General features: G+C 46.6%; 1 protein-coding gene across 2 annotated transcripts in view; it reads right to left on the bottom strand.

Moving 5' to 3' along the window:
• Positions 1-1,126: 1,126 nt before the first annotated feature.
• SYT9 (synaptotagmin 9) overlaps positions 1,127-25,188 on the bottom strand; it is a 191,682-nt gene continuing 167,620 nt past the window's right edge. Inside the window, exons 7-8 of one of the 2 annotated variants that reach the window (XM_037067004.1) lie at positions 21,489-21,544; positions 1,127-2,608 (exon numbers count right to left, since the gene is read on the bottom strand). In XM_037067004.1, the coding sequence (XP_036922899.1) occupies positions 21,524-21,544 (21 nt within the window). In that variant the 3' untranslated portion in view covers positions 1,127-2,608; positions 21,489-21,523. The remainder of the gene's footprint in view (positions 2,609-21,488; positions 21,545-25,188) is intronic. The other variant, XM_037067005.1, reaches the window with a different exon arrangement.

Below are 25,188 nucleotides of genomic sequence, written 5' to 3'. Positions count from 1 at the left end.
ATTCCCCGTGTCTTGGAATCAGCTTCCCTCAAGGCCTCTCCCTTAGATCTCACCAGTGTTTCCCTTTCCACTGCCATCATTATGTTTTCAAGGTACTTTAATTTCCTTCTCCATCCTGGAAAAGCCATTGGAGAATACCCTTCCCCACAAGTTCAATGAGACAAGGTTGGAATTTTTCAAAAGGAACATTTACTAGGAAACTAAAGGGAAACAAACAGAATGCAAGAGAACAAAGGCAGACTTACAGGTGGGCCAAGGGAGTTCAAATTTATAACTGGCCTCTGGCCACAGCTGGACGGGCTAGGCAAAGCTTCCCAGATACAAAGCCACCTGCTGCTATGTGGGCAGGCCTCTTTGCCTGCTGGCCCCTACAGAGCCGCCTTCCATTTCATAACAACAAACCAGAAGCGTGCTCATTAGGACACCAGGGCTGCTTGCTCTCTGGGCAGGAGGATCGTGAGGGGGCAGCAACAGGCACAGCTGCCACAGGATCTCCTACCCGGGCTCCCAGTGCCAAGGACGTGTCAATGTTTATTGGGATGGCTGCCTGACACCTCTCTGGGCCAGTCCGGTTAATCTGGGACCATTCTTCTGGGCTTATCTGCCTGGCTCTGGAGAAGACATTTCTGCTGACTATCCAGCTGGCAGTAGTCTTCCATATTTTGGTCCTAAACACTGATATGGTGACGGATGTCGGAATGGGCAGAGAGCTGGCAAAGAAAGTTGCATTCTTCTCATGTCATCAGACTTAGGCAGAACCTTGGACCCTCTTTGGGTCCTGGAGGTTGAAAGCCAATTAGAGACAGAAATGAATTGGGCAGGCTGGGAACACGTGACGCTGGAGTGTGGTCATAATAACTCGTATAGCCAACAGCCTCCATCCTTTTTAGATCTGGCATCAGGGCAGTTTCTTTTTTTTTAAATCCCCCCTGCCAGGACAAGATGAAAATTTTAGAAAGAGAGGGTAAGGAGGGAAAGAGGGAGAAACACTGATGCAAGTGAGAACCATGGATCAGTTGCCTCTCATACCTGCACTGACCAGGGACAAACCTGCAACCCAGGCATGTGCCCTGACTGAGAAGCCAGCCCACGACCCTTTGGTTCATGGGATGATGCTCCAACCAACTGAGCTGCACTGGCCAGGGCAAGGGTAGTTTCTAATGCCAGACAGCTGTGGCAACACACACTTTCTGAAGACAAGTGATGATTCTGTTTCCACCCAGTTAGTCCTACACTGAAATGTTAATTCAAATGAAGATAGTGAGCTTCCCAGGAAGGTAAACTACAATCCAACTCTGGATTCTGCTTGTGGGAAAAGGGAAATGTTATCTCAGAGAAGGGGTGAAAATGTGAGGATGGAGTACCTTGCACCTATCATGGGAGAGAGGACCTCCCCTCCCAGGGCACGCCGAGGCCTTTGGTTTCATTTATGTGATGGCAGAAGCAATGAACATGAGGAACGCAGCTGGCAGTGGGTTGGCTGATATGGTCACAGAGGAAGTTGAGTAATGAATGAGATACCGGGGAGAGCCCTTGACCTTCACTCTTGTAGGTATTTCTATTCCCCAAGTGCTATGAAAGTGATAATATGTGTCTGGAAGTGAAAAGGAAACCTGTCTGTGGCTACCCAAGGCTATGCCTCTGGGCTATTGCATATGGAAATACCCCAGAAGGCACTCAGACCAAGAAGGCCCAAAAGTTGTGCCTTCAGTCAAGGGACCACTGTACTATCTCTCTATGAAGTCAGCTCACACAATGATACATCTGTCTCTGAGGCTCTGCCCTCAGTGGACAAGTGTGCCTGGGAAAGGGTATTGCAGAATGTTTACACCACTGAGATGGACGCCTCTTTAACAGGAATGACAATGAGCTTTCTTTCTAATGCCAACGCCAGGTGGAAGGAAGTGGCTGCTGGCCATCTAGAAGACAGTGTTGGGGATTCTGACCACTTGGAATCTGGGTCTAGCAGGAGAGAGGGCCACGATCCACTGGAACTCACTGCCGTGTGCCTGGGAGGGGGCAGTGAATTTGTTATGAACTTGCCCTCCTTGCAAAAGATTTTCTTCTGGGAAACAGACTGCTTATCCTATTAATACTTCTGAGGCTATTCCTTGCAAAGCTGGAGCACTTCCTAGGTGAAATTATTTTCTGGAGATGGTTGTTAGCTCAAAGGTGAATGAAATCTGCTGCCTATTTAGCACCTGGATATATTTTAAAATATTCTGTCCTTCCAGGGCGTTCAAACAAATAACATCATGTTGGTATGATGTTGCCAGGGCAGATGCTGTGACCCCACCACTAAGTCCTGGCACTCAGGGTACTCTCGGTCTTCTCACTGTGTCAGTTGGTTTCTTCCATAGTCTGATCTTGGTTCTCATCCATGAGAGATGTGCTTCCCCTACAGCACACCACCCACAGACAGTTGGACCATTCGTGTTCACCAAACCCCGTCTGGAAAGAAGGCCAGTTATTGCTGTGGTTACAGCTGAGCATTTGGTCACTGGAGCCGTCTGGGTGTTGTTGGGTAGGGAGCGTTGCTTAAGATCTTTGTAAGATGGCTGTCCCACTGTGCCTCGGCAAAGCAGTCCTCTCACCACGGTCATCGTTTCTGTAGGAAGAAGAGACAAAAGGAATGCTTTGGTTTTCATCCATATATTTGTAATGTGCCAGGCACTGTGCTGGCTGCGGGGGACGTGTTTCCATGAGCGAGACACATGCTCTGATTCCAAGGGGCCGACGGAGGGAGGATCACAACACGAGGAGGTGAACAACACAGGTGCACACTAACCTCCATGAGAGCAAAGAGGAGGGAGGGATACACTTCCAGGGGACTGAGGAAGTCTACAGAGAGAATGCTGAACAGTAAGTCTTTTTAAATCTTTTTAAATTTAAGGATAGTTAGCATACAATATTACATTCATTTTTGGTGTACAATATAGTGATTAGACATTTACATGCCTTACAATGTGATTACCTCACTAATCTAGTAGTTGCCTGTCACCATAGAAACTTACACAATATTATTGATTACATTGTTCTTCACCTTTTCCCCCACCTCTGCCCCACACTCTCCCCTCTGGCAACCATCAGCCTGATTTTTGTTTCTGAGTCTGCAAAGAAAGCAAGTCGAAACCATAGTGAGGTACCACCTCACAGCAGTCAGAACAGCTGTTGACAGAAAGTCAACAAATGACGCGCCTGCGAGGACGCAGGGAAAGGCAACCTGTGCGCACCGCTGGTGGGACTGCAAACCGGTGCGGCCACTGCGGACAGCAGGATGCAGAGTCCTCAAAAAACTAAAAGTAGAACTACCATGTGACCCAGAAATTCTACTTCTGGATATCTCCGAAGAAAATAAAAACACTAATTTAAAAAGATATGTATGTGCACTTCTGTCTTCATTGTGGTATTATTTACAATAGCCAAAATATTGAAGCAACTTAGGTGTCCCTTAATAGATGGGTGAATAAAGAAGATGTGGTACATATATACAGTGAAATATTACTCAGTGATAAAACAGAATAAAAGCTTGCCATTTGCGGCAACATGGATAGACCTAGAGGGTATTTTGCTAAGTGAAATAAGTCAGACACAAAGGTAAATACCATGTGGTTTCATTTATATGTGGAAGAATCTAAAAAACCAAAAACGAATGAGCAAAAGGAAAGATGAGGCTGGAGCTGGAGCATTAGGCTGAAGGAGAGTCCATCAGGAGGGAAGGAAGGAGGGCCACTCTGGGCAGAGGAAGAGCCTGTGCAAAGGCGCTGAGACAGGAAAGGGCAGGTGGCGCACTGGAAGTGTTGTCAGAATTTGTGTGAGGGCGGAGTTGTAGGAGGGGAGGCTGGGGAGGCGAGAGGGGGTCTGAGTGGAGCAAGCTCCCTTCCTTGTTTCCAGTCTCTGAAGGACAGGCTTTTGGCAGAGCCCAGAGTTAGAGCTGCACGATCTGTTGTTTCACCCTCAGCCCAGCGGTCAACTTAATTTGTAAACTCAGGACACTCTCCAGTAGAGAGTGAAGGCACTGTTAAAGCTGCAGTCACAGAGAGAACAAAAGCCAGGGTCACTTCCATGGACACAGTGGTAACACAAAACATACATAATATATGGGAGCCGCAGACATTCTCGAACTGGAATACGTAAGCGGAATTGCAAAGAGAAACTTTTCACGTGCTAAGCTACTAGAGAAAGTAATGCAAGCCAGAGCATGTGCTGTAGAGGGAAAGCCATGTCTGATCAGGACCCTTGGCCCTGAAGCCAGTGTGTGGGGGTGGGCACACCCATACCCCTGGGAAAGGGTATGTTCCTTTCTGGGTCTAGGTGGAAAATGTGAATAGATATTTGCCTTACATTGTGATTCAAATAAAACTCTCCCAGACCAGCAGATGCTCTGGAATACCCTCCGAATGGCTTTACTTCCCAACCCACCACCCACACAGGCCTTGCTTCCCAGGGCCTCTTCTCTCAGCTGGGAGACCCACCCGTGTGGGCCCGGGGTGCCAGTCTGAGTCCTTCCTCATCAGGGAAGGCAGAGTGTCAACAGGCTCAGTGCCACCAACCAACGCGATCTGGAATTAGTGACCCTGCTATTGGACAGCCAGGCCACGTTCCTTCAGCTTTTGAGTACCTGTTGTGTGCCAAGCACGACGATATGAACTTTTCACCTTAGAGGAATCCCACAAAGTTCTTTACGGAGGATACAGAGATGGTAGAAAGATTAATTTTTCCAAAGCCACAGTTACTGTCAGAGCTGGAATTTGCACCCAAGACCTCTAACTTCAAAGTCTAAGCTTTAACAATGACATGACCCCTAAACTCACTCTGTAAGTCCAGTCTGCACATCTGAGCTTCTGCCTTGGTTTTCTAGGCAGACAAGGTGACTCGAACATCTAGTCTAACCCAGCAGTGTGCAGCAGGCTCCATACCCCACTTAAGGGTTCCTACTTTATTTTCCATTTCTCTGGGCTCCCCTGGCTAGTGACCTGCATGTGTACTTCATTTGCCCACAGTTCTGTGTACAACCCCATTCTTCTCTGTTCTGACCTTAATCTCACCTCTCCATCTGAGCAGTCCCTTCATACTGCTTTTGGGGTAGAGCTCTCCCCAGATGCCAAAGCCTTAGAGACTACCTCTTTTTCGGATTTGTTATGGCCTTACCTGAAGTCTGCTGAGAGGGCTGGGCTACAGCCTCAGCCAGTCTTTTACCAGTCCCCATGCCCAGTGATACCACCAACAGAGGCCACACTGCCAATGGCCAAATCGTAGTAAAGCTCCAAGCTGACCTCCATAGCTGGGCTTCGCTCACTTAGTGAGTTTCCTTGTGTGCCATTACAGGGAGTCAAGCTCAGCCCCCAGACACTGTGGAGTACACTGTTGGTCTCCCCCTCCTTCAGCTGAGTAAGCTTTCTGGGCCCTGATAATGCCTGGTCCCAGGATCCTTTGTTTTCTTACACTAGACTTCAGTCTGCCAGCCATGAGATGATTAGGTAAAAGTTTCAACATGCCTGGTGAAATGCAGGGGCCATCTCTACCAGGGGTCTTGCAAGAGAATGTTCTTGAAAACAAAGTTCTCCTAGGGAAAGTCGGGTATACAAGCCAGGTGTGAGGAAGGTTGTTCAGCTGTTCCAGGAGAAGGGCAGTGTCAAGGATGGCTGGGTGAACTGTGCTGTGAGGCAACCCCTTCTGTTAGTTTTGTGGAAGGAAGACTGGACAAACTCAGCCAACCAAGCAAAACCAAATTAAGCAAATCACAACACATTTCCAAACTCTTACCACCTAATCTGCTGTTTCTCAGTCGATTCCTGTTAAATGAGGTGTAAGAGAATAGTTTTCTATCCTGATCCAGCAGGAACCTGGTCGTGGGATGGGGTGGCAGAGACTGCGGCATCAAGACTGTAGACAGACAGCAATAGTGTCCAGCACTGGTGGCCACAAGGCTGGCTGGGCTGCTTCCAGTGCAGGCCCGGGCCCACGTCAGTGGCAGAAACACCGGACCTTGTTATCAGATCCAGCGGCCTCCCAGGGAGCACTAGGGCTTTAGAAGGTACCAGGAAGTTGAGTGGCATCAGCAGGAGTAGTCATTACAATCTTATCCGAACAGAGGGGATTTTAGGCAAATTCAATTGTCCTAAGACATATGAATCTGATTTGAATTAAATTGAATTGAAACCAAAGATGAGAACTGTCCCAATGAAAACTGTAATGTGAAGTGACATTTCGATCACAAAAATGACAGCTGATGTGAGGCAGGCCATTGAAACTGACCCCGAATTAAGAACATGAAGAGGCTGAGTGGGTCTTTAGATAATATCTTCCTGTGAATTTGAAAATGGGTTTTGATTACAGGAAGTATCTGAGGGCTTTGAACTAAGAAGCTTGTCAAAAATTGAAGTGACTCATGACATGACTCAATTCTACATGTACTTAATATTGTTAAACTTAAATTTAAAAAATTTATTTAAAAGAGCATAAAAATCTCGGGATTTTGTTGACTATTTATTACGTACCACAGCTTTGCAAATAGATGCTCGATTAGAATCCAATTCTTCCCTTCTCCCTTTCTCCAAAGAGGGCAGCCTTTATTCATTCTTATTTACTCCCCGTCACCCATGAATGAATCAGTATGTTAAAGACATAAAGGACTGTAACTATACTCCCAGCCAGGAGACTGGGGCAATAGCACGGAAAATGAGTCCATTTGGGAGGGAATTCTGCCAAGATGGAGGTGTAGGTGGAAACACTATGCCTTCTCCCACAACCAAGTTTGAATAACAACAAAGGTTTAGTAAACAAAGACACAGCCAAAGAACAGAAAATTGAACTATATGGAAGTCCGACAATAACGAACCGTTCAAACGGACTGGTAAGAGGGGTGGAGCCAGTAACGGAGCAGGGTCGGGCAGGAAAGATCCCCCGACCCAGGCGTGCAGGCAGTTGAGGTAGCAGTGCGGACCCAGTGAGGGTGCGGGGCAGGCTGACCGCGGTCACACATTGGCTCACAGATAAACCAGCAGAGGAGTGAGCAGTGAGACAGACTGAGCGGCCTGGCGGTGGGAGGTGGCAGAGGGGACCGCCATTACTTTCCTTTTACCCCACCCCCACGTACAGCATCATGACCCAGTGACTGAGTTGCTCCGCCCTGGTTAACACCTAGGGCTCCGCTCCTCAGACGTAACAGGCACGAGCAGTCCAAAATATGGCTCAAGAAGTACTCAAAGACCCAGAGCCGATAACTCTAAGTGAAAAAGAAATAGCGAACCTCTCAGATGCACAGTTCAAAACACTGGTGATCAGAATGCTCACAGAACTGGTTGATTTTAGCTGAAAATTAGATGAAAAAATGAAGGCTACACTAAGTGAAACGAAACAAAATGCACAGGGAACAAATAGTGACGGAAACAAAACTGGGACTCAAATCAATGGAGTGGACCAGAAGGAAGAATGAAACATCCAACCAGATAGGAAGGAAGAAACAAGAATTCAAAAAAATGAGGAGAGGCTTAGGAACCTCCAGGACATCTTTAAATGTTCCAACATCTGAATTATAGGTAGGGGTACCAGAAGGGGAAGAGAAAGAGCAAGTGGAAAACTTATTTGAACAAATAATAAAGGAGAACTTCCCCAGTCTGGCAAAGGCAATAGACTTCCAGGAAATCCAGGAAGCTCAGAGAGTCCCAAAGAAGTTGGACCCAAGAAGAAACACACCAAGGCACATCATAATTACATTAGCCAAGATTAAAATGAAGGACAGAATCCTAGAAGCAGCAAGAGATAAGGGTACAGTCACCTACAAAGGAGTTCCCATCAGACTGTCAGCGGATTTCTCAAAAGAGAACTTACAGGCAAGAAGGGGCTGGAAAGTATTCCAAATCATGAAATCCAAAGACCTACATCCAAGATTACTTTTCCAGCAAAGCTTTCATTTAGAATGGAAGGACAGATAAAGTGCTTCTCAGATAAGATCAAATTCAAGGAGTTCATCATCACCAAGCCCTTATTATATGAAATGTTAAAGGGACTTATCTAAGAAAAAGAAGATAAAAAATATGAACAGTGAAAGGACAGCAAACTCACAGTTATTAACAACCACACCCAAAACAAAAGCAAACCAAGAGGACAGCTAGATCAAGAGTGGAACCATAGAAACGAAGAACACATGGAGGGTTAGCAACAGGGGAGTGGGAGGAGGAGAAGGGGGGAGAAGGTACAGAAAATAGCATAGACAGTAGGTAGAAAATAGGGGAGAGGGCAAGAATAGTAGGGGAAATATAGAATCTAAAGAACTTGAGACACGTGGTCATAAACTAAAGGGGGCAATGGTGGGGGAGGGAGTGTGAGGGTAGAGGGGAATGAAGGGGGGAATAGAACTATAATGGTATAATCAATAAAATATATTTTTTAAAAAATGATAGGCAGGAAATAGACAGGGGGAGGTTAACAATAGTGTAGTAAATGTAGGAGCCAAAGAACTTATATGTATGACCTATGGACATGAACTAAGGGGAGGGAAATGCATTTTGGAGGGAGTATTCAGGGCAGAGGGGAACAAAGGGAGGAAAATGGGACCACTGTAACAGCATAATCAATAAAAAATATTTTTAAAAATCTAAAAAAAAAAGAGTCCATTTGGATAATAACTGCTATTTACGGAGCGCTACACAACACCCTGCTCTAACCTCAAGAGTTTTGCATACTTTATTTATTCAACCTTGGCTCTCTGTGATAGATACTACCATCACGTTCTCACAGAGGTAACTGAGTCTGAGGAAGACAAACTAACAAAGGCAGTAAACAGCAAGGCCAGAATCCGCCACCATGGTTTATGGACCCAAATGTATGCTCTTTAAGTACCATGCTCAGGATGCCAAATTACTGCACCCTGGATGCCACACCATTACAATGCCTTTCTAAAAAGGATTCTCAGTTCAGAACAGAATTCTGAACAGTCCAGTCTTCGTAGAAAAGTATATTAGGACCCACTGTCAAGTGAACCTTGAGAGGAAAGGTGGTGAATGGTGTCATGTGTGACATGCAGACTGTTACTGGGAGGGGTTCACTGGAAACGAGCAAGAAGCATGCCTCTAAGTGAGGTGTCACTCAAAAGGTGAGAATAGGAAGTCATAGCTTTTCAGATGAAGGGGTAAGTTAGGGAGTTACTGCAAGGAAAATCTTACACTACCTGATGAACTTAAGTAGAAGATGTTTGGTGTTTGTTCCTCCAAGTGTACATTCATGATATTTAATCATTAATTCATTCAACAAGCATTTTTGAGCACTAGGTAGGTGCTGTAACTTACTGAATGTGTCAAAAGTGGTTTGTAAGTTCCGGCCAAGATGGAGGTGTAGGTGGAAATACTGTACCTCCTCATACAACTAAATTTAAGGACAACAAAGATTTAGAAACAAAAACATAACCAGAACAGGTAGAAAATTGAAATGTGCAGAAGTCCAATAAGAACGAACCATTCATCCAGACCGGTAAGAGGGGCGAGGTCGGCGGCTGGTGGAGAGGGGTTGCGGCAGGGAAAAGCTGTGGCTGGCAGACCGACCCAGGAGCACAGGCGGCAGTTGGCAGATCCCAGGTGCCAGCTGGCAATGAGCAGGCCCAGTGAGGGAGCAAGGCGGCTGGCTAACCTCGGTCACACATTCATGTGCAGATAAACCAGGTGAAAAAATGGATAGTGAGACAGACCATGCAACCCAGGGCCCCAGCAATGGGAATTAAAGCCTAAAAGCACTGGTGGAAAAACTTTCAGGGGTTGAGGTACTGGGAGAGGCTCCCAGCCTCACAGGAGAGTTCATTGGAGAGACCCACAGGGTCCTAGAAGGTACACAAGCCCACCCACCCAGGAACCAGCACCAGAAAGGCCAAATTTGCTTGTGGGAAGCAGCAGAGGGGACCGAAATCTGAGAGAGAGCAGAACAAACACCATCTCTCCTTCTCTGACCCCGCCCCCAGTCACAACTCAGCAACTGGATTGACCTGCCCCGGTGAACACCTAAGCTTTTACCCTTCATACAAAATAGGCACAAACAGACCAAAACATTATGGCTCAAGCAGAACAACTCAAAGCCCCAAAGCCAATACTTCTAAGCGACAAAGAGATAGCCAACCTATCAAATACACAGTTCAAAACACTGGTGATCAGAATGCTCACAGAACTGGTTGATTTTAGCTGAAAATTAGATGAAAAAAATGAAGGCTACACTAAGTGAAATGAAACAAAATGCATGGGGAACAAATAGTGATGGAAAGGAAACTGGGACTCAAATCAATAGAGTGGACCAGAAGGAAGAAAGAAACATCCAACCAGAAAAGAATGAAGAAATAATAATTCAAAAAAAGGAGGAGGGGCTTAGGAACCTCCAGGACATCTTTAAACGTTCCAACATCCGAATTATAGGGGTACCAGAAGGGGAAGAGGAAGAGCAACAAGTGAAAAACTTATTCAAACAACTAATAAAGGAGAACTTCCCCGATCTGGCAAAAGAAATAGACTTTCAGGAAGTCCAGGAATCTCAGAGAGTCCCAAAGAAGGTGGACCCAAGGAGGAACACACCAAGGCACATCATAATTGCATTAGCCAAGATTAAAATGAAGGACAGAATCCCAGAAGCAGCAAGAAATAAAAGGATAGTCACCTACAAAGTAGTTCTCATCAGACTGTCAGCTGATTTCCCAAAAGAGACCTTACAGGCAAGAAGGGGCTGGAAAGAAGTATTCCAACTCATGAAATCCAAAGACCTATATCCAAGATTGCTCTACCCAGCACGGCTTTCATTTAGAATGGAAGGGCAGATAAAGTGCTTCTTAGATAAGATCAAATTCAAGGAGTTCATCATCACCAAGCCCTTTTTATATGAAATGTTAAAGGGACTTATCTAAGAAAAAGAAGATGAAAAACATGAACAGTGACAGGACAGCAAACTCAGTTATTAACAACCACACCTAAAACAAAAGCAAACCAAGAGGACAGACGGCTAGATCAGGAATGGAACCACAGAAATGAAAAACACATGGAGGGTTAGCAACAGGAAAGTAGGAGGAGGAGGAGGGGGGAGAAGGTACAGAGAATAAGTAGCATAGACAGTAGGTAGAAAATAGTCAGGGGGAGGGCAATAATAGTATGGGAAATATAGAATCTAAAGAACTTGTAACACATGGACATAAACTAAAGGGGGGGAATGGTGGGGAAGAAAGTATGCAGGGTAGAGGGAAATGAAGAGGGAGAAATGGAACAACTGTAATGGCATAATCAATAAAATATATATTTTTAAAAAGTGGTTTGCAAAGTTTCGTGCTGGAGATTTCTCACTGGACGATGCTCCACGGTCAGGTAGACCAGTTGAGGTTGATAGTGATCAAATTGAGACATTAATTGAAATCAGTCAATGTTATACCACATGGGAGATAGCTGACATACTCAAAATATCCAAATCCATAGTTATTGGTGAAAGTGAAAAATGTGTCTTTTATTTTATAGAAGAAACCATATGAACTTTCTGGCCAACCCAATGTAATGTTTCTCTTCTGTTTTTCCCATTAGCACATAAGTTCTGCTAGGGCAAGAGTTTTTATCTATTTTAGGTATTCAATCAATATTTTTGATGAATAAATTAATGATTGCACCCCCCATTTGCCTGCACAAGGTGATCATTTTAAAGGAAACTGGACTGACCATTACTTAAACAGAATATAATAAATGATGCAGGCAATGCAAAGAGGCATCTTCAAAGGTTGCTGAGATAAGCAGCCAGTATAGCGATTCCCAGAATGATAGAATTGTGAGCATTCTGGAAGAACTGGCCGTGGGTCTCCCAGCTGGTTGTTAAACTAAGATGTTTCTTTGTGGAGACCTTTATGAAAACTGCCTGGGCTTTCGCACTGCCACAAACCTCACCTGAGACAATGACGGGAACTTAATTGCACTGTCTAAATACTCACGGGTGTCGCCTTGCCCTTGGAAAACTGGGTGCTGCAAGAAAGGTGGGGCTTATTTAATTCTCAGGAAAAATGAACTTTCTTTGGCTTTCAGAGCCAGCACCAGGTTACTTTTATACATTGAGAGAAACACCATACTTGTAGATTTGAAAATAGGACATGCAGACTCCACCTAACAAATCAGCAATCATTTTCCAAACTGTAAGATACAAGAAATTAGAATTCTGACAAGAATGCATTCAGCTCCAACTTTGGGCCTGGCATTTTACCAGGTACTGGTTACACAATGATGACTAACAGCCTCACAAAGCCGTTGATGTGCTGTGGAGGACACACGCCGGTGACACCGAGCGGCACCAAATGTTATGTTAGGGGTAGGCGCAGGGTACCGGGGAAGAGAACAGATAAGAGACATCTAACTCAGGGTTGGACGGTGTTCAGAATGCTTCCTGCAGAAAAGGACGGTGAACCCAGCCAAGCAAAGAGGGCAGCAAGTCAGCACAAGAAAACGTGAAAGCAGAAACAAGGGCATGGGGTGAGTAGAAAACACCGCAGTGTGGATCACCAGTAACTGGGCATGGCCTCAGTGTGAAGTGCAAGGAGGCGATGGAGGTGGGTCAGAGAGGACCTTGGATGCCCAGGTTAGGAGCTAATTTTGCTCTGGACAAAGGGCAGTAACTGAAGGATTTTAAGTAGGGGAGGGGCCCAATCAGACCAGTGTTTTGGGAGCGGGCCCCTGGAAGCAGTATGGATAGGACCAGAGGACACACAGGACACAGCAGGGAAGTCAGAGTTGAGTGACCCTCTGGGAGCAGCGGACGCACCCTGCTGGCCTCGACAGTCCTCACCGCCCTGGCCCTGTGGAAGTGTTGGTCTGTGAAGGGGGCAGGAGGCAGTTGGCATCTGGCAGGCCACCGAACAGCACCAGAGTGTTTAAATTCAGTATTTCCTGAAAAGGGACAAATGGAGCTCTGAAAAATGACAAAGAGCTAAAACTATAAATACCAAAGAGACAGTAAATGGAGAGTCATGTGTCACCTTCCAAACCCCAGCAGACCCTATACATCAGTCAGTGCACAATAAAAGGGACGCTAGGTCTATTCACCTGTGAACCTGACTGCAGGATATCATTGTTACCACTTACGAATAACGGGCATTTTCTGGATAAAAAGACCCCAGTGTCCCCTAGTTCTTATTTGCCTGACATGAGGCAGACACTGGAGGGAGGTACACCCTGTCTGCTGCAAGTTGGCTGGGTGCCTTACATGTCTCCTCTGGGCGCTTCCAGCCATGTGAGGAGCTCTGTGCAGACTGCGTCTGTCCTAACCCTCCCTCGGGCGCTCTCACGCGGACCAGTCAGTCCCCTCCTGTCATGGTGAACATGAACGGACCATCGCATAATGGGAGCTTCTCTGGGGACCAGAGGAAAGGCTCAGTCACCATCTGTAATGAAGGTCAGCAAAGAGCCCAAATCTGCAAGACACATCAGTACAGTGACTGTGAAAGACCCTAGTTTGTACCACGGGGAGAAAACACAACCTTGGACCTGAAGGGTTCCCAGTCAAGAGAGAAGGCAGATTAATTAACTAACTATAAAGCCACATCTAGAGGCAGAATGTGGTCCATGTGAATCGTAACCAAAATACGGTGGGAGCACTTTGCATGAAGTGGGGTGTAGTCACTGGAGACTTCACAGCGGAGGTGGCACTTAAACTGAACCGTGAGGGTTACTCAGGATTCATACGGTGAGAATGCAGAGGAAAGGCGTTCTACGCTGAGAAAGCATCAGGAGAAAGAGGACAAAAAGAAAATTAATTTGTGAACTATTAGTAGGTATGGCCAGCCAGTAGAAGCTTTTGAAGGAGGGAGAACTGGTCAAATATGGATTCTCCTTCCCACAGTGAGTGGTTTAGAAAGAGAAAGGAAGAACGAAGGGGCTGCTGAAATCCCTTCCGTAGACCACCTAAGGGGCAGATGACAGGCCCTGGGGACCTCCTTCTGGGGCACCTGCTGGGACCAGCCTCTTTCGACTGGGTGGTGATACTTCAGCAGATGTGACCCCAGAGATGGTCGTTGAGTCCCAGAGTTTACACAGACCAACGAGCATCGCAGTAAAATTTGTAGCCCAGTGTGGTACCAAGAGGGATGAAACCCCAACTGCATGACGGCCTTAAGCTGGGCTCTTCAGCCCACCTCCCAGGCCCTTCATACTGCCCTCCTCTCCTGCAGATGTGACTGTGGGTGTGTTCTCCTTCCCCGGGGAGGCAGCCTCAGAATTAGCTCAAACACCAGGATGTAGTTGCATGGAATAAACACATCTGATAGAGTGAACAGAACTTGATTTTAAAAAGTCAAAACTATATGGTAATTTTTAAAATATGTCTTGCAGCTTACTTTTCTCTGAAAGATGAGAGTGAGCGAGCGAGAAAGAAATCCTTAAAGCTGTTCATTGTTTGAAAGAGGGTATGACATAAGAAACTTTCTTTTCCTCAAAGATTTTGAGGCCTACACGTATGTTATTAACACTATTAACATTTTGGGTACTGTTCCTACTATTAACTTTTCATATCACGATATTGAAAAAAAACCTATCAGGTTTTTAAAAATTTTCTCTTATCTGAGTATCTGCTCTCTTCTAAAAAATATGACTGACAGGAGGCCCCTAATTGTATCTCTGCACAATGCTATTCACGTCGGGCCTTCGTGTGAGTTAGAAAAAGGAACCTGCCTGGGCAGGTGCCCTGGTTGGGCCAGGCTGTGCACCAGAAACCTTCGGAGTCCATCCTCAGCCAGGGTGCTTGCAGGAGGCAACCGACGGATGTTTCTCTCTCAAATCAATACAAACATACTCTCGGGTAAGGATTAAAACAATGAAGAAAAGACAAAAAGAAATAGGAGCCCCCTCCAGGCACATGTACCGCTTGGTGAGTGGGAAGAACACGGACTTCAGCTTCGTGCTTCTCCTCCACCTGGCACCCTGGGGAAGGAACTACTTGTAGGACAGTTTGTGGGGCCCGGGGCTGAGGGGCAGAAGCTCTCTGCGGGGCTACTGGTGACTCAGACTATCAAGAGTAAAGCCCAGATGCTATCTTAGCCTGAGAGGCTGAGCCCACAAGAGGCTATTCTGCATAGTGATGCGAAGCGTGTTCCTCGCAGGCAGTTGCCTATCGGCAGGGACAATTACATCGTGAGGTCGATGTGTCTGTCCGGTTATGGAATTTTCAGTTGCACATGATCTGTTCTGTCTTGTAATCCTTCACGTCATCCCCACCTCTTGGGAAACTTTCATTAAATGCTACAGCCTGGCACCAGTGCACTCTGGGGAGCTGAATGGGGCTGAGTCCACACTTGAGGTGAGCACTACAGGGAGAGACGGCAGCTGAGAGAAGCAGTCCTGAGACCCCTTGAGATGAGCAGAAGAGAATCTCTGGGCCCTGCTGGGGGCAGTAAGGATCAGTGACAACTGGGACCTGGGAGACAATGCGGACAAATACTCTTCAGGGAACTGCTGAGCCACGGGGGGAGAGGCAAAAACCTTAGGGCAGATACAAGTGGGAGAGGTGCAGCTCAGGTAAAACTTGAGGTCTATGGATTTTCATTTTCCTTTAGTTATATTTTATTGGTTATGCTATTACAGTTGTCTTGATTTTCCCCCCTATGCCCCCCTCCACCCAGCAGCCCCCACTCCCTCAGGCCATCCCCACACCATTGTTCATGTCCATGGGTCATGTGCGTAAGCCCTTTGGCTACTCCATTTCCTATACTGTACTTTACATCCCCATGGCTATTCTATAACCACCTATTTGCACTTCTTTTTTTTCCCATTTGCAGCAGATCAGCTTTAATTAAAAAGAAACTGAGAAGCAAATTCCCTGGTCATAAAATTAGTATTTTCTGTAATCACTTTTTTTGGTGATACAATATGGTATGGGATGCAAAATATTTATGACGGATGTGTTTTTAGTCACATTAACACTAGGGTTAATGCATCAAGAGATCTATAAAAGTTAAAACCCTATGACCACAGAATTGTTCTTCTGAGAATCTATACTGATCAAATACTAAATAGTCCATACTGAATTCCAAAAAAAAAACCTAAATAATCCTCACACTTTGATAGTAATCTTACTGCTTATTTCACCAGGAAATTAGAAGCAATTGAAAGAAAAATACAATTCTTCTCTTCACCACATTATCTAACTAACCGCATAACTATATCCGTACTAAATGCATAGTTTTCCTCCATAAATTGGTTCCTGATCTCTCTCATCTACTAGGGTCACTGCTTAAAAAACTACCCTTTCTCTACTCCATCACTTTTCCTCTCTTTGGAATTATTCCCTTCAGCCTATAAATATGTTCTAATCCCTCACATCTTTTTTAAAAAATATATTTTATTGATTATGCCATTACAGTGGTCCTATTTCCCCCCCTTCATTCCCCTCCACCCTGCCTATTTGTACTTCTTAATCCCCTCATCTCTTTACCCATTCCCAGACCCCTCCCTCCCATCTGGCAACCATCTGGTAACTAACTTCTTTCTCTTGCTGCTTTTAGGCGTCTCTCTTTATCTTTAGTCTTTGGCATTTTAATTACGACATGTCTTAGAGTGGGCCTCTCTGAATCTATCTTGTTTGGGACTCTGTGCTTCCTGGATTTGCATGTCTATCTCCTTCACCAAATTAGGGAAGTTTTCTTTCACTATTTTTTTCAGATAGATTTCCAATTTTTCGCTCTTTCTGTTCTCCTTCTGGCATCCTTATGATGTGAATGCTGAACCTCTTCAAGTTGTCCCAGAGGCTGCTTATACTACCCTCAATTTTTTGGATTCTCTTTTTCATTCTGTTGTTCTGTGTGATTGTTTTTTGCTTCCTTATGTTCCAAATCATTCATCTGATTCTTGGTTTCATCCACTGTACTGTTGTTTCCCTGCAAATTGTTCTTTATTTCAATTGGTGTATCCTTCGTTTCTGACTGGATCTTTTTTTATGCTGCTAAGGTTCTCACTAAGTTCCTTGAGCATCCTTATACCTAGGTGTTTTGAACTCTGCATCTGATATGATACATTGCTTATCTCTATTTCGTTCAGCTCTTTTTCTGGACTTTTGATCTGTTCTCTAATTTGGTCCATATTTGTCTCCTTGTTTTGGCAGCCTCCCTGTGTTTGTTTCTATGTATTAGGTACAGCTGATTTGGGGTCCCTGGATTTTCATCGAGGGGCTGCAAATGAAGGAGAAAAGTGACGAGGGTGCAGCAAAGACTGGGAAAGGGCTGTTCCTCTTGGATGAATTACGTGTTGCTGTTACCTGTGGGGAAGCCAAACCCTCATGGCTCTGGTAGGAACCCCTGTTAGGCAAGATGAGTCTTCACAGGGGACAGTCTGAGCTCAGCTCCTTTCTCCTGGTGCTCAGAAGGGGCTGGGGACCAGAACCACAGGGGCAGCCACCCCCTTGCCCCAGTGCCAACTCCAATCCAGAGGGCTTTGTGTCCCAGCCACACCCACCTGCTTTCCCTCCTTCCTCAGTCTTTGCTCTGCTTCCTGTTCCAGGTCTCTGTTCAGTATCACCTCCCCGACCACCATCACAAAGATATCCCCAGTCACTCTAAACGTATCGCTCTGTTGCATTTTCCTCTTCGACTTTACCGTGACCTACTTTCTTACTGTTTGTGATTGGTCTATCTCCTTCCACCAGAATGCAAGCTCCACGGAGGCAGAAATTTTGCCTGCCTTGTTCCACCCTGCATTCCCAGGGTCTACAATAGCACGTGGCACATGAATGTGTGCTCCATGAATGCTGGCTAAATAAATGTGTGAATGCGGAGGTCAGGACTACTGAAGACTATGGTGGGAGCTGCTGACTAGTATCCTGATGGCCAGCCCTTGGTGGTTAGGAGTGACTTCCCAGCACACAGTGACAACCCTCCCTCCCTGTCATCTGCAGTGCCCCCACCCAGAGCTATGTGTCCCTGGATGTCACCCTGTAAGACAGAGCTCTCTCTTAATCCTCTTCCCTCCATAACCCACTGCCTTGGCTGTTAGGGCCAAGGGTGGGCACCCAACCCAAGATGGGTGAATGAAAAATGCTGTTTTGGGGAAATAGGGAGAGAGAAGAAAGGGAAAAAAAGACAGAAATGAGAATATGGAGAGAGAGATGGATAGATATGAAGAGATAGTTATGAAATAGAGATGAAGAAAGGAAAGAGCAGGATGAAAAAGCAAAGAAACGTTATCTGGCTTCCCAAACGTTTCCAGTTGCCATCCTCAGTCCTTCCTGGAACCTAGATCTATTCCTGCCCTTGAATTCCAAGAAAATTTCCTTTACTCTTACCAAAACCCCAAGTGAGTTCCATTTGGTATCTATTACCCATGATTAAAATAAGCTACAAGAGGAGGCACTGGGCATGGGTGCCACCCCACACTCCCCAATGCCATTCCCAAAGCTCAAGGCTCTCAAGGCTCCTGAGGCTTCCACAGCCCTCCCAAGTTAGGGTGCACACGCAGGGGAAGCCTCAGCCCCGTGCTAGGTAAGACTAAGAGTTCCTCTTGCAGTCCCTGGAGCTGGGCACACCTTGCAGATTCACCCTTGTCACCTGCAGATGACAGTGTCACTTATGTACACCGCATCAGCTCTGCCCTAACTGGTCTCAGTTTCTGGTTGCAGCCCTAGGCTACAGCTTCTGCACGACCGATTTTGGTGGAGGTCACGCCACCCTGCCTGCCTCTGCCAGCCTTGAAACCTGTCCCTGGCAAAGGCCCTGTGTGGCCTTATCACTGTCTGAGGCCGCCCAGCCCCAGCCCTCCAATCTCTCTTTTCTTTCCACCTTCTCACATTGGTCAGGGGCTGGCATTTCCACCCTGAGCTGTTGAGCTGTTGAGCGCGAGATGCTGAGTGATGCCATCAATGCTACTTCACAATCTCTCAGTGGCCTGTTGTCTCTCCTCCCTCCAGAGGTTCAGTGAATGTTACTAGGACTCATGACCCCTTTCCCCACCTCTCAAGTCTGCTCTCCTCTGATTTGCTCCATTCTGGGGCAGGTTCTACTGCAGTGATGGCAAGATGGCAGCTAGGACTCCACACTGGCATCTCACAGCCCCAAGTCCAGAGGAAAGAGGTGATGTTTCCTGACGGTTCCTACAAAACTCCTGGGCCTAACCTGGGTCCCATCCCCATCCTGAGCCAATGCTTGAATGTGCCGACTGGACACAGCCCTGGGGGACCCAGAGCCAGCCCTGGAGCTGCGGATACAATTAGGTCCCCCCAAACCACACGGACAGGGAGAAGGCAGGGGTGGGTCCTCAAGGAAAAGGGGTTCTTCTATCAGAAGAGGAGGGAAGGAATACTGCATAAGTAAAATCATAAGTTTTCACCTCAAAACTTTTCATGTTAGGAAAACCAGGAATAATCAAGTTCCAATTTGAAAGAATCAGACCCTTGTAGTTACAAAGTGTAGTTTTATCAGAATACATTTAAAAACACATTTGTGGAAAAATCCCACAAAACATAACATGACTCCTAAAATTTAAAAAAAACCCCATTAGCTTGAAGGATTTTTTTTAAAGGGCTTTCAGTTAATCAATTTTACTGCCTATTGTGCACCGCACACCTACTGGTTTAGAAAATTATGGTTATATTGAAGCAGCTGATTAGGTGGGGGAAGAAACAGCAAAAGCAAAACAACTGAAAGCAAATTAGCCAAAAGCTCACACGAAAAGCCATTTGGGATGTAAGATCATGAGGGATACTGAATCAGCGCCAGCAGGAGGAAAACAAAAAGACTTTCCAGAACATTCTTAGGCTTTATTTTAGTTTTACATTCTTAATTGGGCTCAATAATAACCCAGGCACAGCTGGGTTATTATTCCGTCTTTTAGACTTTTAGAAAGTCTTTTAGAACGAGCACAGCTGTGTGACCCTTGTGTTGACTGGCCAGTGAGAAGCTGGATGGGTGTGACAGGCACAGCTGTGGTTTTTTCTGAGCGGCCCGGCCAGCAGAGAAGCAGGTTTGGGAGAGTTGCTGAGAGGTGCAGATACGTGCAGCTTTTTTTTTTTCCCCTAGCAAAGAGGCAGGGGAAGAACAAGAGTATAACTGGAACGGGTAGAGCCTCCCTCCTTCCAGCGGATGATGACGTGATGGAAGAGAGCCTCACCGAAGGGCATGAAGAGAGTTCCGCATCTGGATCCAGGCCAACAGCCCTGGTGTCTGCCTGAGAAGCACTGAGAGACACATGAACACCTATTTTAAAAGTACCGTGTGAACAATTAGCCAGAGAATGTATATGGTCAAGTTCACAGAACTTGGGAATAGCAAAACAATTATGTTCACTTTTTAAAAATCCATCCATAATCATGCAAAAATTTCGGGTAAGACACAGCTGGTAAATTTCAATATTTGCTAATGTCAGTTTCAGTGATCCCTCACCTGCCACGGGAGTTACGTCCCAGAGATCCCTGTGATAAGTGAAAATCTGTGAAGGAGTGGCGTTATATTTATTTTATCATTTATACATATTTTAAGGCTTCATAAACCCTTCCCACACTCCTATAAACCTTTTCTACTCTCTTATTAACCTTTCCCACACTCTTATAAACACTTCATATGCTCTTCAACACTTTCTACAGTCTTAAACCTATGTAATTTTAACAACACATAAAACGCTCTATGGGTACTCACCAGTGAAGTAGGTTTTTCAAAACCCACGATACAGTGAAGCCGCAATAAGTGGACCGCGATATAGCAAGGGATGATTGTACTCTCTCCTGCTAACTAGTTTTAAAACTATACACCATATTTATGATCAGATATTTTGAAGCAGAGGCATGGATACATGGAACAGACTGACAGCTATGGGTGGGGGGAGGGGATGCTGGATAAAAGAAGGTGAAGGGAGTAGCCAAAGAACATACACGCACAACCCACAGACACAGCCAACAGTGCAGCGACGGCCAGAGGAAAGTGGGGTGCTGGCTGTGGAGGTGGGCAAAGGCGGGGGATGGGGACATCTGTAATAGTCAGCTCGTGTGACATCCCCCACTCAATCTTGGTTGTTCACGACAGTCAACACATTTTTTGCCCATGGGTTTGTGGGTTGGCTGCAGCTCTGCTGGGCTCAGCTGTACCTGGTTCCAGCCAGGTGGAGGTGTGCTTCTGTGTCTTCTCATTCTAGGACCTTGGCAACTCCCATGACACATGCCAACAGCTCCAGGGGGTGAGAAGAAACATGTGATGCTTATAAAGCCATCACTTGGAACTGTCACCCTTCCCATACTCTGTTGGCCCAAGTCGCTGGTGTTAAGACCCTTGCAAGAGTGTGCACAGAACAATGGAAAAACTCTCTACATCAGTGTGCTAGCTCTATCACTTATTTGCCTCATGGTGTTAGGTATCTAAGTTAGTTCAGTCTCAGTTTTCTTTTTCATCCACCTGGGTAAATACTACTGTTTACCTCACAGGGCGAGGATTCAATTCGATGATGCAAGTACAGTGCTTGGTGCAGCACCCTGGACAGAGCAGGTGTTTGATGCGGGAAAGCTAACAGGGCATTATTACTAACCTGAGGTATCATGTTATAAGAAAAACATCTGCTGATCAGGAGGAGAATAAGTGGCACTGAGGAGAAGAGAGGACACAGTGATTCACAGGTTAGATGGGCACGGTCCAGGACAGCAGGAGGGGTAGTCTGACAGGCAGGTAAGGGTTTAAGGCAGCAGGAAGGCCAGGGCCACATTGGACCCAAGGCTTACATACACTGGGTGGTGAATGAATGAACAGAGATGCATGGAGTAGAGACACCTCTGCCCGCCTCTGAAAGCTGAGAGAGCAGTTGGTCTGAGAGTGGCAGGGGCTTTGTCTTCCCACCCCCAGGACAATAGTTACCGTACCTCCTCCAGGTAAGGCGGGCTTTGACCCTTGAGACTGAACCTGCCAGGTCTCCCCACCTTTGCCTTCTGCCCCACTGTCTAGTCACCTGTCTATTCCCTGCTGTCACCCGTATCTTGTCCTGTATTCCCCTTCCCTGAAAGACCCCCTATCCAAACCATCTCCGACTCTCCCCTGGTGCTCTCCACCTGCCGTCCACTATGTCTTTGACTTTACTGAAACCTCCTTCCACATCCCTGCCTTAGTGAATCCTGGTTCTCCTTTGAAAGCTCGACACTCTATGAAGCCCTCACCAGAAAGCTGTTCCATTCCTCCTGTCCCACGCATCTCAGGTGGGGTGGCAGCATTGTCTCTTTCGCTCCTCAATGGCTCTGCTTCTGCACTTTCTTGTAAAACCACCCATCTACCCTATGCCTCTCTTCCCTGCAACCACCAGTAACATCCTTCGCCACACTCTTCACTGCTGAAGACCAAGGCCCCTGCTGCTCCTGGTTTTCCCTTCCTCACCAAGCCCTGCTGTTGCTCCACACTGATCACTGGGTCAGGGCAGTGAGCATCTCACCCTGGTGCCAACTCATCCCACCGTGAGACCGTCATGGCGACTGACTGACTGTGGGGTGAGGAGGGAGTTTCAGGTCTCTGTGGAGGCTGTAGAGATGGGCATCTAACTCCGAGTATCCACTGCAGAAATATATGAAAGGCCTATGGAAGGGAGTTATTTTGAGAGAATTCTTTGTGCGTGCAGCAGAGGAGATTTCTGCCACTTTATTAAATGTCTTCAGTAGGTCTGGAAAACAAAGCCATGCACCACACTATGCTGGAGACACAGTGGGGACAGTTGCCCTTTCAGCATAGATTGAAGCGGAACAATCACAGCATGAAACTGCAAGAAATAAAGCACAGTCAGCTTGTTGAAGCCAGCACAAGGGCATGCATGGGATGCTTTCTTCCTCGGAGCAGGAGGTTATGTGCGGCTGTGCTGGCCTCTGCCTTGTGCTGAGCATGGCAGGGGCTGGTAAGATCGATGAGGTGCCTGTGTGCCCGCTTCTCATTTCATGGGAGCCATCAATGGCAATGATGTTTCCCCCAAGTCTCAAACCAGTTCCCCACACATGAGTACAGCACCCTCACACTGCAAAAGGCTGTTTTCAGAACAGATTCAAGACAAAGCAGGTGGTTCTGACGCCCTTCTGGAGGCCACAGCCTCCTCGGTCCTCTCTCCTCATTTCCTGCTGCCTCACCATCTGGCATGTTCTCCATTTCACAAAGTCACAAATCACCTCAAACTGCTAACTATTCCAGTGCCCCTGGGACCTCGAAGCGCAATAGCATTTCTCTCCTCATGGACTATGCAAATGTTTCCAAAAAGTCCCCTCCCCCACCCCCCCCAGAGAGGGAGAGCCTCTGCATTGTCATGGATGTTGTCAGTGAGGGCTTTTCCATTCTGCTTTTCAGTGAGGGAGGAGGAGTTTAAACATGAAAATCTGCTGAAATTATGCAATGATTATCGGTGAAGGGCCCCCGGTCTGTGTGTCAGGAAAGGGACTTTCCTCATGCTGAGCGTATGGGAAGCCAGGCCTCCTGCCTTCCTGCCCTCCATCTCTCTCCCCTCCGGCCAATACTGAGCCCCCACTCACTGCTGGGACCCACGCAAGGGCCCCGGGAATCAGAGATGAAGGAGACACAATTCCTGTTCTCAGGGACTCAAAGTCCATTCAGAGAGCAAACTACAAAGCAGCCTTATGGGAGCTACCACAAAGGTGTACATACAGACAGGGGGCTATGCTTGGGTGAATCTGAAAGAAGTCCAGTTGGCCCCCCTTTATCCATGCTTTTGCTTTCTATGGTTTCAGTTACCTGTGGCCGACGGGGGTCTGAAAATATCAACTGGCAAATTCCAGAAACAAACAATTCCTCAGTTATAATCTGCTCACTGCTCTGAGTAGCACAATGAAATCTCCCACTGTCCTGCTCTGTGCAGCGGGGGGCGTGAGCCACCCCTCTGTCCAGAGTATCCACGCTGTAGACGCTCCCCTCCCTCGGTCACTTAGTAGCCAACTTGATTGTCAGATTGACTGTTGTGGTATCACGGTGCTTGTGTTCAAGCAACCACCCCATGTTGCCTGATACTGGCCACACAGTGGTGCTGGCAATTTGGATGCACCAGAGAGAAGGTGCAGGGTACTTCTTTTAAGTGAAAAGATGAGTACAGTACAATCAGATATTTTAAGTGAGAGACTACATTCACATAACTTTTATTACAGCACATTGTTTTAATTATTCTACTTTGTGATTAGTTACTATAGTTAATCTCTTACTGTGCCTGTAAATTAACCATTATCGTAATTATGTACATGTAGGAAAAAACAATGTGTACAGAGGGCCACTGTGGACACTCTGGTTCTCCTCTCCTGTGCATACCTGTGTGTTAAATATAACATCAGTTACTGAAGTTTAGTTAGCACCCATGAAGTGCCAGACATGGTGTTGAACGCATTGCCTTGTGTTCTCATTCAGGTCCCGGCACAGCTCTGTTCAGTGGGGCCTACCACCGTGCCGTTTCAAAGGTGACTGAGCTGAGGCCCAGAGAAGTTCAGACGCTCACTTGAGGACACACAGCTCAGAAGTGGAGAAGCCAAAAGTGAGGCCAGTGGTCTGACTCCAGAGCCCGTGCTTTTAAATACCACAGTGGAAAGACCACATTTTTGGCCATGTGTCACTGGAACGTAGCCTAGGGCCCCTGCAAAATCCTGGCAGGGGAGGACCCTCCTGGAAGCTTTTTGGCAAAGCAAGTCACCCTCCCTTCTGGCCCCAGGCACTGACCTCTAGGGCTCAATAATAATTCTGCTCTGGAAAATCATAAACTCCACGGAAGATCAAAGGCAAAGCCAGCACCGCCTGCTAAGGCCTTTGGCCTGGCCCCTCCTGCGGCGTGGGCCTCTGGGGAAACAGCCTACATGAGACACAGAACTTCCCTGGCTCTGCCGCCACGGAGAAGCACGCACATGGGCCTCCGCTCTGGAAATTGGGCAATTTCTCACTTAAAACCATCTGAAAACAAACTGCAGTGCTTTCAAAATTATACATTCTCGGAACATTTCTACTCTCTGGAATAGGATCAGATGGTAATGATTTAATTGACGGTTAAGTGTGTAGATAAAATGAATGCGCTGAATCCTCTCCGTAATTATCTCTCCAAGGAGCCCTGGCAGCTGTAATTACTGTCTGAGGCCAAAATTATAAACTGGCTATAGCTTTAAGCAACATGTGTTGCCGCCCCTGCTGGATCTCTGAGTAAAAGTCGGCCACTCCCAGCACAGGGGCCACTAGGACCGTCAAAGAGAGCAAGCGCTTGCAGAGGTCTGCCTCCCAAA

This window comes from Sturnira hondurensis, unplaced genomic scaffold, assembly GCF_014824575.4.
Source record: "Sturnira hondurensis isolate 20B ecotype Veracruz unplaced genomic scaffold, ASM1482457v3 Scaffold0016915, whole genome shotgun sequence".
Taxonomy (NCBI): Eukaryota; Metazoa; Chordata; class Mammalia; order Chiroptera; family Phyllostomidae; genus Sturnira; species Sturnira hondurensis.
This window is presented reverse-complemented; position numbering and strand designations above follow the sequence as displayed.